This window comes from Heteronotia binoei, chromosome 7 (assembly GCF_032191835.1).
Source record: "Heteronotia binoei isolate CCM8104 ecotype False Entrance Well chromosome 7, APGP_CSIRO_Hbin_v1, whole genome shotgun sequence".
Classification (NCBI taxonomy): domain Eukaryota; kingdom Metazoa; phylum Chordata; class Lepidosauria; order Squamata; family Gekkonidae; genus Heteronotia; species Heteronotia binoei.
In genome coordinates this window covers 1,360,274-1,376,115 of record NC_083229.1, presented here as the reverse complement: position 1 = coordinate 1,376,115, position 15,842 = coordinate 1,360,274, and the positions used below count along the sequence as shown (strand labels likewise).

The window sequence follows — 15,842 nt, the reverse complement described above, 5'->3', positions numbered from 1 at the left end:
CTGCAACAGGACCTGCCTGGATCTAAAAGGTCAAGGTCGTCCCCTGTGCCAGCACCAGTCGTTTCCAACTCTGGGGTGATGTTGCATCACAACGTTTTCATGGCAGACTTTTTGTTATGGGGTGGTTTGCCATGGACTTCCCCAGTCATCTGCACTTTCCCCCCAGCAAGCTGGGCACTCATTTTACTGACCTGGGAAGGATGGAAGGCTGACTGAACCTGGAGCCAGCTACCTGAAACCAGCTTCTGCTGGGATCGAACTCAGGGCGTGAGCAGAGGGCTCCGACTGCAGGACTGCAGCTTACCCACTCTGCGCCATGGGGCTCTTGATCTACCACCTGGGAATAGTTGGTCCGGTGACCCTGCTGCTAGTGAAAGGAACTCGCCCTGCATTTCTTTCCTTGGAGGGATAAAGGTGGGGTATTCTCCCCACTGTGGTTTTTAGGATTAAGGCATCTCTGGCAAAACAGGGCAGGTGGTTTCAGGCGGCAGCTGTGGCCTGCAAGTGAAGAGCTAACCTGGAGCCCATTCAGATAGATCCAAGAGGGCAGCCGCGTTGCTCTGAAGCAGTAGAACAGAGCAGGAGACAAGTGGCACCTTTAAGACCAACTAAGTTTTATTCAGAACGTAAGCTTTCGTATGCTCTTAAGCAGACGCCATTCTCCTGTTAAGAGGCCAGAAGATGTCTGCGCGTGCATGGTGGCAGCAAATCTCTATACCACATAGTTCCCCAAACCACTTTAGAACATACTATGTTAAGAGGGGAGTCCCAAGAAGGGAGAAGGCAAGCGGTGGTGGCAGTGTAAAAAATGGAAAGCTAGTCCCCTGCGCAAGCACCCGTCGTTTCCAACTCTGGTTATGTCGCATCACGACGTTTTCATGGCAGACTTTTTACGGGGTGGTTTGCCATTGCCTTCCCCAGTCATCTACACTTTCCCCCCAGCAAGCTGGGCACTCATTTTACCAACCTCGGAAGGATGGAAGGCGGAGTCAACCTAGAGCCGGCTACCTGAACCCAGCTTCTGCTGGGATCAAACTCAGGTCGTGAGCAGAGCTTGGACTGCAGCTGACCACTCTGCGGCAGTAGAAAGAAGTGGAATAGCACCCGTCCAGAAGGAGGCTGACAGAACCAGGTCTGTAAGTCAAACTGGGCCAGTTCCATCACCCAAGGTATCAAATGGACTGTATATGACCTCAATAATATCCAGTTGCACAGCCGTGGTCGAGACTGCCTAACCTCTGAGAACGGAGAGTCGCAGAAAACAAATCTTTCTTCCCCCATCTAGATTTCTAGTCCTCACAGCAGTGACAAGCTTGCAGGTAAATGGCAAGGCAGGACAAGGCTGGCCAGAGAGGACTTGCCAGCTTGCTGCTCCTCTCCACGTCCATAAGGAGATTCATGTACAAGGAACTTATTCAGGGAGATCTGCTTGTTGGGAGGGAGCCAATTCTGGCCAGTCTCCAGGGGCAGCGGAGAAGAAGATGATATTGGATTTATATCCCGCCCTCCACTCCAAAGAGTCTCAGAGCGGCTCACACTCTCCTTTACCTTCCTCCCCCCCACGACAGACACCCTGTGAGGTAGATGAAGATATTGGATTTATATCCTGCCCTCCACTCCGAAGAGTCTCAGAGCAGCTCACAATCTCCTTTACCTTCCTCCCCCACAACAGACACCCTGTGAGGTAGATGAAGATATTGGATTTATATCCTGCCCTCCACTCCGAAGAGTCTCAGAGCGGCTCACAATCTCCTTTACCTTCCTCCCCCATAACAGACACCCTGTGAGGTAGATGAAGATATTGGATTTATATCCCACCCTCCACTCCAAAGAGTCTCAGAGCAGCTCACAATCCCCTTTCCCTTCCTCCCCCACAACAAGACACCCTGTGAGGTGGGTGGGGCTGGAGAGGGCTCTCACAGCAGCTGCCCTTTCAAGGACAACCTCTGCCAGAGCTCTGGCTGACCCAAGGCCATTCCAGCAGATGCAAGTGGAGTAGTGGGGAATCAAACCCGGTTCTCCCGGATAAGAGAACTATGGCTGACCCAAGGCCATTCCAGCAGCTGCAAGTGGAGGAGGGGGAATCAAACCCGGTTCTCCCAGAGAAGAGAGCTCTGGCTGACCCAAGGCCATTCCAGCAGATGCAAGTGCAGGAGTGGGGAATCAAACCCGGTTCTCCCAGATAAGAGAACTATGGCTGACCCAAGGCCATTCCAGCAGCTGCAAGTGGAGGAGGGGGAATCAAACTTGGTTCTCCCAGATAAGAGAGCTCTGGCTGACCCAAGGCCATTCCAGCAGGTGCAAGTGGAGGAGGGGGAATCAAACTTGGTTCTCCCAGATAAGAGAGCTCTGGCTGACCCAAGGCCATTCCAGCAGATGCAAGTGGAGTAGTGGGGAATCAAACCCGGTTCTCCCAGATAAGAGAGCTCTGGCTGACCCAAGGCCCTTCCAGCAGGTGCAAGTGCAGGAGTGGGGAATCAAACCCGGTTCTCCCAGATAAGAGAGCTCTGGCTGACCCAAGGCCATTCCAGCAGGTGCAAGTGGAGGAGGGGGAATCAAACTTGGTTCTCCCAGATAAGAGAGCTCTGGCTGACCCAAGGCCATTCCAGCAGGTGCAAGTGGAGGAGGGGGGAATCAAACCCGGTTCTCCCAGATAAGAGTCCGCGCACTTCACCACTACACCAAACTGGCTCTCTAAGGAGACACCTTCCAGGTAAGGGATAGCTCCTTTCAGTCTTCAGAGTTCTTTGTATTTTTCTGTGCATGTGTGCAGTGCACCTGGAAGTCAAGGCGTCCTCTGGTGACTGACCCCTACTGGGGGCCTGGAAGATATTCAGGGAGGTGGCTGAATAAAGCCTGCCACTTTCTCCAGCTCTGTTATTCCAAGGAGGTCTCCCATCCAAGTACTTGCCCGAGTCAGCCCTGCTTAGCTTCCAAGATCATAGAATCCTAGAGCTGGAAGGGACCTCCAGGGTCATCTAGTCCAACCCCCTGCACAATGCAGGAAACTCACAAACACCTCCCCCTCAATTCACAGGATCTTCATTGCTGTCAGATGGCCATCTAGCCTCTGTTGAAAAACCTCCAAGGAAGGAGAGCCCACCACCTCCCGAGGAGGAAGCCTGTTTCACTGAGGAACCCCCCCTAACAGGAAGTTCTTCCTAATGTTGAGCTGGAAACTCTTTTGAACTAATTTCAACCTGTTGGTTCTGGTCCCACCTTCTGGGGCCACAGAAAACAATTCCACCCCACCCTCTATAAGGCAGCCCTTCAAGTACCTGAAGATGGTGATCCTATCACCTCTCAGCCTCCTCCTCTCCAGGCTAAACATCACCAGCTCCTTCAGCCTTTCCTCGTAGGACTTGGTCTCCAGACCCCTCACCATCTTCGTCGCCCTCCTCTGGACCCAGCTTGTCTAGATCCTTCTTCAGTTGTGGTGCCCAAAACTGAACACAGCACTCCAAGTGAGATCTCACCAGAGCAAAGCGGCACCATCACAGATCTGATGAGATCAAGCTTGCCTGGGCTGCAATCCAGGGCAGGGCCAGTCTTCGGAGTTCTTTTGAAGGTCCGGCAGCCGAGGAGCAAAGAAAGAAAAAGTGCCGCCACTTTTCTGAGAAGCGAAGAACTTTATTTAAAAATAAGCAGTCTGGTTTTATGTACACACACAGAAGTTCCTGCTGGGAGGAACGTGGAACGAATCCGTGGAAGCCCCAGAAGGAGAAGGGCAGCCCCAGAGCCCCGGCCAGGGGGAGACGTGAGAGTGAGCAAGTGGGGCGAGGGAGGCAGGGGGGTGAGCCTTGCCAATGGCCATGGTGGGTGGGAAGTGGGCCCAGTGGAGGGGGAGGCCAGGAATGTGGGGTCCGTGGAATGTGGGGTGTGTGGAAGGGGGTGACAGGTGAAGGGGGTGGTAGAATGTAAGGGGAGGACTGTGAAAATGGCAGCCCTGTAACCATTTTGTTCCCTAGTGCCCGGACCAGCCAGCCCTTGCATGTCCCTGGCACAGAAAAGTCCATTTAAAAACCTAAAATCACAGTTCAAAAGATGCTGTCGTGGCGGAAGAGTCCTGGGGAGCAGCTCTTCTCGTTGAGATGGGTGTTGCAGTTCAGCGTGCATTGGGTGGCCCCGGTTGCTGTGGAAGACGAGGTGCCCCTCCCCGAGGGGCAGGGCCTGGGAAGGAGGGTCCAGCCATGTCCCGTGGGGTCCCAGGCTGCAGAGTAGAGCCCCTCAAGCAATCCTAACCAGGCGGCCCAAGGTCTCCGCCACTTTGACGCGCACGGCTGTCACAGGGTCCTTCAGCAGGACGGTGAGTGCTGGGGAGGAAAGCAGGGCAGGAAAGGGGTCAGAAGCAAGCCCCCCCCCCCCAGCAAGCAACAGGCATGAGCCCAAGAGGGCCCTCCCACCTGTCAGAGCAGCCTGCCTTCCTCCTCCCCACGAGGAGTGCCCCAGCAGTGCCTTCTGAAGCTCCGTCCCCCCTCCCTGCTCCGAATCATTCCCAAATTCTTGGTAGTCCAGACTCCAGGCTGCCCAGCCACTGCAGCCAGGTGCAAGTCTTCGGCACAGCTGGGCAAAGCCTCCCCCCCCCCGCCCCACACCTCTGGAGGGCCCGTCAGTTCCTGCAGCCAGGGCCTGGCACACACCCAGCCACAAGCGGAGCGAGGCCGGCTGCTCTTCCCAAACAGTTGGAGATACAATAATATTTTTCCAGTAGCATGTTTACACTGCAAATCCGAGACTCTCCGTCCCTCCAGAGTGGACCAGAGACGGCCTGATTTATGTGCCGAGCCGCTTCCCTTCCCGGGGATCAGTGTGGGGCCAGCTGCAGGAGCTCCCCCCCCCCCAGGGGCTGCCGTCAGCCAGAGAGCCTCGCGCTCAATACGGGAAGCTGTGTGGTGACCCCGTCCGCTCCCCCGCCAAAGCCTCTCCCCACACACAAGCTGCACAAAGCCGGGCCTCTCTCTCTTCAGGATCCCTCCGGCAGCCAACGGAAAGATAGTTTTTCCTTTTTTAGTGGCTTTTAAGCTTTGCTGGAAAGCTCCAAGATTTTCCGAGCCTTATTCTAAGCGATGAGGTCACTGCTGACAAGGAAAACAGCCCCCAAATCCAGGAAAGCGAATGACTTCACTGCCTTTCTCTCCTACTCCTGGAACAGCCGGGGTTTCTGCATGGGGAGAAACTGGGGCAGGAGACTTGCGGGCAGTGACGGTGCCAGCAGGAAGGGCCCCCCTCACCTATTCCAGGTAACACCTCGCCCCCAGTGGCCTCAAGGTGCTCAGCAGAAGCTGCTGCCGCCGCCTTGGGATGAAGGATCCACACAACACCCCCCCCAGACAGCACGTACGGAGCCTGTGCTGCGTGAGCTGAGCTGGATTCCAGCGGAGGGCTGGATCTGCTTCAAGGTCTTGGTTTTGATGTTCAAGGCCACTAGCGGCCAAGGCCCACACGCCTTTGGGCCTGCCTCTCTCAAGATGCCCCTGCAAGAGCGTTACACTGTCGTAATAACCTCCTGGGGGTCCCTAGCCTGGGAGGGACCAAAAAGCTCCTGGCCTCTGCCTGGTGAAGTTCTCTGCTAGAGAAGCTCCACACCTCATGGGACTGACTCCCTTTCTGTGGGACACGCAAGGCAGAGATGCTCCACCAGGCGTGTGGTCGAGGACAGCACAACCACCTCCCCCTTTCCCCCTTCCACCAGATCCCCTCCACCCAGGGCGCTGGGGGACACGGAAGGTCTTCCGTCATTGCAGACATAGCATTGTTCTCTGATAGTTGTTGTAAGTATTTTAATGTTGTCTTTAATCCTATTATGTTTTGTATCTGCCCTTGATGTCAGCTGCCCTGAACTCTGCTCCCAGGGAAGGAAATCGAAAAACATGATTCCACCCCCCACCCCCCAATACAGAACCTAACGGAACATCTCTATGGCCCACCCCCATCTCAACTCTGCAGGGGGACGGGAGGGGGGGAGCAACAGACGGTCCCAGCATCTTGATGGCTGCAAAAGACTGAATGAAACCGTGCAGGGTTCCCCTGCCTCACAAACCCCGGCACGCACCACCTCTCCCCCCACTTTTTTTGGCTTTTTGCTCCAGAAACCAAGTGACCTCGCTGAGGGCAGTTGTGTGTGGGGGGGAATCCCTGTGCCCCCCCTATTCTGATGCCTCCTTCTCTTAGAAGAAGATGATATTGGATTTATATCCCGCCCTCCACTCCGAAGAGTCTCAGAGCGGCTCACAATCTCCTTTCCCTTCCTCCCCCACAACAGACACCCTGTGAGGTAGACGAAGATATTGGATTTATATCCCGCCCTCCACTCCGAAGAGTCTCAGAGCGGCTCACAATCTCCTTTCCCTTCCTCCCCCACAACAGACACCCTGTGAGGTGGGTGGGGCTGGAGAGGGCTCTCACAGCAGCTGCCGTTTCAAGGACAGAGTCTCAGAGCAGCTCACAATCTCCTTTACCTTCCTCCCCCACAACAGACACCCTGTGAGGTGGATGGGGCTGGAGAGGGTTCTCACAGCAGCTCCCTTTCAAGGACAACCTCTGCCAGAGCTATGGCTGACTCAAGGCCATGCCAGCAGGTGCAAGTGGAGGAGTGGGGAATCAAACCCGGTTCTCCCAGATAAGAGTCCGCACACTTAACCACTACACCAAACTGGCTCTCCCATGGGCAAAGTTGGACATTTTCCCTGTGCTTGCCATCTCAGCTCCTGACCCCCACCCTGTGAGAGTGGAACAGGCTTCTCTCTGCACTTAGAATCATAGAGTTGGAAGGGACCTCCAGGGTCATCTAGTCCAACCCCTGCACAAGGCAGGAAACTCACAAACACCTCCCCCTAAATTCACAGGATCTTCATTGCTGTCAGAGGGCCATCTAGCCTCTGTCTAAAAACCTAGAATCCAAGAGTGGGAAGGGGCATCTAGTCCAACGCCCTGCACAAGGCAGGAAACTCACAAACCCCTCCCCCTAAATTCACAGGATCTTCACTGCTGTCAGATGGCCATCTAGCCTCTGTCTAAAAACCTCCAAGGAAGGAGAGCCCACCACCTCCCGAGGAGGAAGCCTGTTCCACTGGGGAACCGCTGCAATGGTCAGGAAGTTCTTCTGAGGGGACTGTACCAAATGCCCCAAGATGGAGGCGGCCTTTGGAGCCACGCTGTGCAGAGAGCAGTTCGGCAGCTGCGCAAGCCCCCCATACTCGCCCCCCATAGGTAGTCCCTTCTCACCTGCCAGGAGCTCCTCGAGGTCCAGCTGCTGGCCGTGCTCTCTGTCGACGTGCAGAACCAGGAAGCCTGGGAGGAAGGCACAAGGGGGGGGGATTCACCCAGCACTGGGAGCAGAAGCACGGCCCCCCCCGCCCCCCGCTCCGATCCAGCCACGCAGCCAAAGAAGGCAGGACTCCCTCCTGCCAAGCGGGACTCCTGTCCCCGCCAACTCACCCACAAACATGGGAGCCGCAGCGCGGATGTCGGCCCAGTTGCTCTTGAAGTAGAAGAGGTTGGTGGCAATCAAGCGGTTGAGCATGTCTGGGTAATTCTGCATCTGAGCAAAGGGACAGAGGGCCACAGGGATCAGCCAGCCGCAGGGCTCACGGGACCCCCCCTCCCCCGCCACTGGTCAGACCAGCAGACCCAGGTGCCCCTTGCCCTGAGTTCCCTAACCCACGGGGCTGTCCTGCATGGGGAAAGCCACACGGCCCACCTGGAGCGGGGCGGGGGGTGGTGGTCTCCCAACCATTAGTGGAGTTTTGCTATAAGATGCCTTTTATTCATAAAGCCCTCAAGACTTTGGGTGAGGGTCCAGACATATAGCACCAAATGCAACCCACTGCTTCACTCCCCCATTCTAAGCTCTGCCAGATATTTCTGAGGGGCTGCTCTAGATCACCACATTGGCAGATGCAGGCTATGACTCCACAGCAAGCAGACGAGGGTGCCCCAGCATCTGGCACTGCTCTCCTCAGCCACTCCTGCAAACTGCCAATTTTGCTCATGCAGACTGCTGAGAGAAATGGAGGGATGGGTGCAAAACACCACTGGCCAACCTCAGGTGTGCTGGAAAGGTGATAGCACCACAACACAAAATGCAGCATAGCCCAGAACTCAGAAGTGACTCAGCTGTGCTGAGGGAAGGAGCTGCAACAGAATTGCTGGTGAGTGTTAATTTTGCTTTTCCTAAACGGTTGGGGAGCATTAACTGAGGTTGCTGTGAGAGAAATGTGAGGGGTGCTGTGTGAGTGACTGGAGCCTGCTGGAGAGGGGTTTCTGGTTGCTTCTGTGGGTTTTTTGCCTGGTCTGTTGCTGAGAGACGAAGGCCTGTTTGTCTGGGGATGGTTGCCCTCTACTGCTGCTCTGGCTGTTGAGTCAGAGGCTCTGAGCCTATAAACTGCAAGGCTCTTGCTCTGTGGCTCTTAGCCAGGAGGTCTGGCCTCAGGGCCCTGCAGGAAGGTGAATAGTTCTTCACAGTAGTCTTGGGAGGCAATTTGGCAGCGGAGTTGACAGGGAGGTACAAGATAAACAGAACTAATTTGGATTGGAAATGGATTGCAACAGCATGGTTGGTGAAGGAGCAGAGGCAGTGACATGCAATGTCTGGGGCATGTTTGTATTCTTCCTTGAGAGTAACAGCAATTACACTTGCAGCAAGTGTAAGTTGACAGCCCTATTGAAGGAGAAGATGCAGGGGTTTGAGACACATTTGTCCACACTCCAGTTTATGGCATGGACAGAATGCATGAAGTGCTCTTGAGAGGGCAAAAGGAGGAGGAGGAGGAGAAGATACGTCACTAAATGGAGAAGCACCCAACACAGGAGGAGGGTGTATGGAAAAAGGTAACCTGCAGAAACATGACAATCAGGAAACATTCAGAGCCTTTACAGATAAGCGATCAGTTGCAGGCTCTCCCCACAGAGTGATTCTGGACCACTGGGACAAGGGCGGCTACCTCCCCAGCCTCCACAAAGCTTGAAGGAAATTACTCAGGGCCCTGTGGATGAGAGGACTGGAGCTTCTAATTCCCAGTGTAGGAGAAGGCATGAGCGGGTAATTGGGGATTCCCTTCTCGGAGGGGTAGAGCCCAAAGTGTGCCAACCAGACTTGTCGTCTCAAGAGGTATGCTGTCTACCAGCTACGCACATCCAGGACATGACTGAAAGGGTAGGAAAACTTGTCTAGCCCACGGCTAATTATCCTTTCTTGCTGATCCATGTGAGTGAAGAAGAAGAAGATGATATTGGATTTGTATCCCGCCCTCCACTCCGAAGAGTCTCAGAGCGGCTCACAATCTCCCTTACCTTCCCCCACCCCCAACAGACACCCTGTGAGGTAGATGAAGATATTGGATTTATATCCCGCCCTCCACTCCGAAGAGTCTCAGAGCGGCTCACAATCTCCTTTCCCTTCCTCCCCCACAACAGACACCCTGTGAGGTAGATAAAGATATTGGATTTATATCCCGCCCTCCACTCCAAAGGGTCTCAGAGCAGCTTACAATCTCCTTTACCTTCCTCCCCCACAACAGACACCCTGTGAGGTAGATGAAGATATTGGATTTATATCCCACTCTCCACTCCGAAGAGTCTCAGAGCGGCTCACAATCTCCTTTACCTTCCCCCACCCCCAACAGACACCCTGTGAGGTAGATAAAGATATTGGATTTATATCCCGCCCTCCACTCCAAAGAGTCTCAGAGCGGCTTACAATCTCCTTTACCTTCCTCCCCCACAACAGACACCCTGTGAGGTGGGTGGGGCTGGAGACGGCTCTCACAGCGGCTGCCCTTTCAAGGACAACCTCTGCCAGGGCTATGGCTGACCCAAGGCCATTCCAGCAGGTGCAAGTGGAGGAGTGGGGAATCGAACCCGGTTCTCCCAGATAAGAGTCTGCACACTTAACCAATACACCAAACTGTCTCTCTACTAGAGCTCTGGCTGACCCAAGGCCATCTGAGCAGCTGCAAGTGGAGGAGGGGGGAATCAAACCCGGTTCTTCCAGATAAGAGAGCTCTGGCTGACCCAAGGCCATTCCAGCAGGTGCAAGTGGAGGAGTGGGGAATCAAACCCGGTTCTCCCAGATAAGAGAGCTCTGGCTGACCCAAGGCCATTCCAGCAGGTGCAAGTGGAGGAGTGGGGGAATCAACCCCTGTTCTCCCAGATAAGAGAGCTCTGGCTGACCCAAGGCCATTCCAGCAGCTGCAAGTGGAGGAGGGGGGAATCAAACCCGGTTCTCCCAGATAAGAAAGCTCTGGCTGACCCAAGGCCATTCCAGCAGGTGCAAGTGGAGGAGTGGGGAATCAAACCCGGTTCTCCCAGATAAGAGAGCTCTGGCTGACCCAAGGCCATTCCAACAGGTGCAAGTGGAGGAGTGGGGAATCAAACCCGGTTCTCCCAGATAAGAGAGCTCTGGCTGACCCAAGGCCATTCCAGCAGGTGCAAGTGGAGGAGTGGGGAATCAACCCCTGTTCTCCCAGAAAAGAGAGCTCTGGCTGACCCAAGGCCATTCCAGCAGGTGCAAGTGGAGGAGTGGGGAATCAAACCCGGTTCTCCCAGATAAGAGAGCTCTGGCTGACCCAAGGCCATTCCAGCAGCTGCAAGTGGAGGAGGGGGGAATCAAACCCGGTTCTCCCAGATAAGAGAGCTCTGGCTGACCCAAGGCCATTCCAGCAGCTGCAAGTGGAGGAGGGGGGAATCAAACCCGGTTCTCCCAGATAAGAGAGCTCTGGCTGACCCAAGGCCATTCCAGCAGGTGCAAGTGGAGGAGTGGGGAATCAAGCCCGGTTCTCCCAGATAAGAGAGCTCTGGCTGACCCAAGGCCATTCCAGCAGGTGCAAGTGGAAGAGTGGGGAATCAAGCCCGGTTCTCCCAGATAAGAGAGCTCTGGCTTACCCAAGGCCATTCCAGCAGCTACAAGTGGAGGAGTGGGGAATCAAACCCGGTTCTCCCAGATAAGAGAGCTATGGCTGACCCAAGGCCGTTCCAGCAGGTGCAAGTGGAGGAGTGGGGAATCAAACCCGGTTCTCCCAGATAAGAGTCCGCACACTTAACCACTACACCAAACTGGCTCTCCATTGTGCAAATGATACTGCCCGGGACAGCCCTGAATGTATTGAAAGAGACCACATGGCTCTAGGGCAGAAGGTGAAGGAGCTGGGAGCGCAGGTTGTGCTTTTGTCACTTCTTCCTGTCAAAGACTGTGGTTTGGGAAGGGAAAGGAGAAGGCTGTGAATAAATGACTGGCTGCGTAGATGGCATCATCTGGAAAGGTTTGGATTTTGGGACCATGGCTTACGCTTTCGAGATGAAGTTCTTCTATTGGGAGACGGTTTGCACCTCATGAAGGTAGGAAAAAGTGTGTTTGGGAAACCCCTTGCAAACCTAATGAGGAGAGCTCTAAATGAAATCACATGGGGGAGCATGGGCGCCAATAACGGGATAAGGTTAAAGTTTTGCAGGAAGCGGCACATCTGTTGGGTCACATTGACTCCAAAACCTCCAGGAGCATAAAGCATGGATTTCGATGCCTCTCCACTAATAGGCTCTACATGAGTATGGGAAACAAGCAGGAGGAACTGGAAGTCCTAATACTAGAAGGGGACTCCGGCCTAATACTCAAACCTGGAGGGACGACACTCACAACTGGAATGCTAGGACTGAGGGAAACACAGCTTTCTTAAAAGAGAATACAGCTTACTTTTCTGCCTTTCTCACAATACGAGAACTTGGGGGCCCTCCATGAAATTGCTGAGCAGTTGGGTTAGAATGAAAAAAAGGAAGTCCTTCTTCACCCAAAGGTTGATTAACACGTGGAATTCACTGCCACAGGAGGTGGTGGCGGCCACAAGCATAGCCAGCTTCAAGAGGGGATTGGATAAACACATGGAGCAGAGGTCCATCAGTGGCTATTAGTCACAACGCATTGTTGGAACTCTCTGTCTGAGGCAGTGATGCTCTGGATTCTTGTGCTTGGGGTGGAGACACAGTGGGAGGGCTTCTAGCCCCACTGGTGGACCTCTTGATGGCACTTGGGTTTTTTGGCCACTGTGTGACACAGAGTGTTGGACTGGATGGGCCATTGGTCAGATCCAACATGGCTTCTCTTTATGTTCTTATGAGACAGAGTGTTGGACTGGATGGGCCATTGGTCTGATCCAACATGGCTTCTCTTATGTTCTTATGTGACACAGAGTGTTGGACTGGATGGGCCACTGGCCTGATCCAACAGGGCTTCTCTTATGTTCTTATGTGACACAGAGTGTTGGACTGGATGGGCCATTGGCCTGATCCAACATGGCTTCTCTTATGTTCTTATGTGACACAGAGTGTTGGACTGGATGGGCCATTGGCCTGATCCAACAGGGCTTCCCTTATGTTCTTATGTGACACAGAGTGTTGGACTGGAGGGGCCATTGGCCTGATCCAACATGGCTTCTCTTATGTTCTTATGTGACACAGAGTGTTGGACTGGATGGGCCACTGGCCTGATCCAACAGGGCTTCCCTTATGTTCTTATGTGACACAGAGTGTTGGACTGGATGGGCCACTGGCCTGATCCAACAGGGCTTCCCTTATGTTCTTATGTGACCCAGAGTGTTGGACTGGATGGGCCATTGGCCTGATCCAACATGGCTTCTCTTATGTTCTTATGTGACACAGAGTGTTGGACTGGAGGGGCCACTGGCCTGATCCAACAGGGCTTCTCAGATGTTCTTATGTGTCACAGAGTGTTCGACTGGAGGGGCCACTGGCCTGATCCAACAGGGCTTCTCAGATGTTCTTATGTGACACAGAGTGTTGGACTGGACAGGCCACTGGCCTGATCCAACAGGGCTTCTCTTATGTTCTTATGTGACACAGAGTGTTGGACTGGAGGGGCCACTGGCCTGATCCAACAGGGCTTCTCAGATGTTCTTATGTGACACAGAGTGTTGGACTGGAGGGGCCACTGGCCTGATCCAACAGGGCTTCTCAGATGTTCTTATGTGACACAGAGTGTTGGACTGGAGGGGCCATTGGCCTGATCCAACAGGGCTTCTCAGATGTTCTTATGTGACACAGAGTGTTGGACTGGAGGGGCCACTGGCCTGATCCAACAGGGCTTCTCAGATGTTCTTATGTGTCACAGAGTGTTCGAATGGAGGGGCCACTGGCCTGATCCAACAGGGCTTCTCAGATGTTCTTATGTGACACAGAGTGTTGGACTGGACGGGCCACTGGCCTGATCCAACAGGGCTTCTCTTATGTTCTTATGAGACAGACAAATAAGGAAGGGCAGAGGAGTCACATTATATATAAAGCAGGTATACACTAGTGAGGAAATATGCGACTCTGAGCACGGCAGTTCAGTTAAGAGTCTCTGGTAAAAATCAGGGAGCAACTTTTATTGAGGCTGGCTTGGCCAGGGATCCTGGACTTTTTTGGGGTCATCTTCTGGGTCACTGGGAGTGTGTGGGGGGAGGGAGGTCTTTGTGAAGTTCCTGCATCATACAGCAGGTTGGACTGGATGACCCTGGAGACCCCTTCTTCCAACTCTATGGTTCTATGATCTAGCAGGGCTGCCTCTCACTCACCAGGTGTTTGCAGACGTCATTCAGGAATTCCCCGTAATGGAGGCTCCGGTCCTCATGGAGGTGGTTTTGAAACATGTCGCAGAGCATGGGGCAGCCCATGCTGGGGCCGCACATGCGCAGGGCGAACTTGCAGGCCTGGCGGTAGGGAAAGGGGCAGGTCAGGCACTCCTCTGGCTCCACCGCGAAGGCCCCGCCCCCCACCCCAGCAGGGGGCCCACCTTGATGACCTCTGGCTGGGGGTCCTGCAGGTGGAGGAGGAGGGTCACCAGGCCGTTGAGGATCTGCTCAAAGAAGGCGTCTTCGCAGCTCCCCGCGCTGAACTGGGTCAGGTTCCCAAAGAGGACGATGGAGGATTGGCGGAGCGCCTCTTTCTCCTGCAGGGGAAGGCACCATGGGCAGCTCAGAGGGGCTCTGCACCTCGCTTTCACAACTGACCCACACGGGTCCCCCACGTGCACACACACACACCGGGCTCTGGGAAAGGAGAGATTCAGCCCCCTCCACACCTTGACTCACAACTGCAGCTGACCTAGCGGAGGAAAGATGACCAAGCAGAGGCCCCACAGGGGCTGAGCTCTAGCTCCTCCCCCCTGCAGGGTTCCCCTTCTCCTCAGTCAGGCCCTCCCCCCCCATGCCCACTGATGGGCAGAGGGCTCAGCAGCCCCTGGCTATGGCATGGGGTGACCCACAGCTTCCGGTGGGGCCAGCAGGGATCCTCCTCGCCCGCCCCGATCTCACGTTGTCAAAGAAGGGCCGGATGCGGATGGCGATGTGGAGCAGCAGGGAGCGGACGTCTCTCTCCTCGGTGAAGGGCAAGAGGCGGGAGAGGCTGCCCATGGCTTCCAGGGCCACCGTGTGGTGGGGGTCGTCCTTGTCGTCCAGGCCGTTCACCATGGAAGCCAGCAGCTGGGTGCCGTGCTGCCTCACCTGCCGGAGGGAAGGTCCAGAGAGGTCGGTGGAGGTCCGGGGGCAGCACACCTGCCGAAGCCGCACGGAGGCAGCGTCAGAGAGCAGCAGCTCCCATGGGTGAGGGGAGAGTGTGCAGGCTGGGCAAGAAGGAAAGATGCCAACAGGGCAAGGGGAAGCCAAACAGTGGAACCAACTGGCGGAGGAAGTGAGGGCCCTGCGGGACCTTGCCCAATTCCGCAAGGCGGCCTGTAAGACCACACTCTTCCGGTTGGCCTTTAACTGACGCTGAGCCACTGCTACTGTCGGGAGAACTTAAATGCTGAAGCCATTGGAACTATCTTGAAGGATACTAGTTAGCACCAGACTGTTTTTGGATTGTTTTCATTTTAAATTTGGAATTTTAAATCTTTGTAATTGTTGTGGAATTTTAATCGTTTGTTGTGATTTTATGCTGTGAGCCGCCCTGAGCCTGCTTCAGCGGGGAGGGCGGGACAGAAATCCCAGACGCCGGCAGAAAGCATCCCTCGGGGACTAGAAAAGACAAAGGAAAGGCAGCCACGGATAGCAGAAACCTCATGGCCTCCGGAGCCTCCAGGACTCTCCCCAGGCAGCTCCAGAGAGCCCGATGCAGGGCCTTGGCTTGTGGAGGGCAGGGCACCATGGGAGTTGTAGTCCCTTCCAAAGCAACGCCTACCAACAGAGATTCAAGCCCTGCCCAGGGAGGGGCCACAAGAGCAATGCCCACCCCACTCTTGGGCAGGCCACTGCAGTTCCTCTGCCCTCACCTTTCCTGGCGAGCCCAAGGCCATGTTGCCCAGCCCCCGCAGAGCCAGCATGCGCACGGCTGTGCAAGGGTCTCTCTGGCGGGTGGTCATGTTGTCCATCATGGATTCCAAGAGGATCAGGTCACTGACCACTTTGCTCTTGAGGAGCTGGAAGACAAAAGGATAGTGTCCAGATCATGCAAAGTGAAGGTATCGCTTTATTCTGCTCTGGTTAGACCTGTGTTCAGTTTTGGGCTCCACGTTTTAAGAAGAATCTAGACAAGCTGGAACAGGTCCAGAGGAGGGCGACAAAGATGGTGAGGGGTCTGGAGACCAAGTCCTATGAGGAAAGGTTGAAGGAGCTGGGGATGTTTAGCCTGGAGAGGAGGCGACTGAGAGGTGATACGATCACCATCTTCGAGTACTAAGGGCTGCCATATAGAGGAGGGTGTGGAATTGTTTTGTGTGGCCCAAGAAGGTAGGACCAGAACCAATGGGCTGAAATTAAATGAAAAGAGTTTCTGGCTCAACATTAGGAAGAACTTCCTGACCATTAGAGCGATTCCTCAGTGGAACAGGCCTCCTCCTTGGGAGGTGGTGGGCTCTC

At 54.7% G+C, this 15,842-nt stretch overlaps 1 protein-coding gene across 1 annotated transcript in view; it reads right to left on the bottom strand.

The window, feature by feature from the left end:
• Positions 1-3,609: 3,609 nt before the first annotated feature.
• Positions 3,610-15,842, bottom strand: part of MROH1 (maestro heat like repeat family member 1) — a 69,592-nt gene continuing 57,359 nt past the window's right edge. The window contains exons 36-42 of the mRNA XM_060243037.1: positions 15,257-15,403; positions 14,301-14,489; positions 13,781-13,936; positions 13,563-13,697; positions 7,438-7,540; positions 7,225-7,290; positions 3,610-4,313 (exon numbers count right to left, since the gene is read on the bottom strand). Of these exons, the coding sequence (XP_060099020.1) occupies positions 4,228-4,313; positions 7,225-7,290; positions 7,438-7,540; positions 13,563-13,697; positions 13,781-13,936; positions 14,301-14,489; positions 15,257-15,403 (882 nt within the window). The 3' untranslated portion in view covers positions 3,610-4,227. The remainder of the gene's footprint in view (positions 4,314-7,224; positions 7,291-7,437; positions 7,541-13,562; positions 13,698-13,780; positions 13,937-14,300; positions 14,490-15,256; positions 15,404-15,842) is intronic.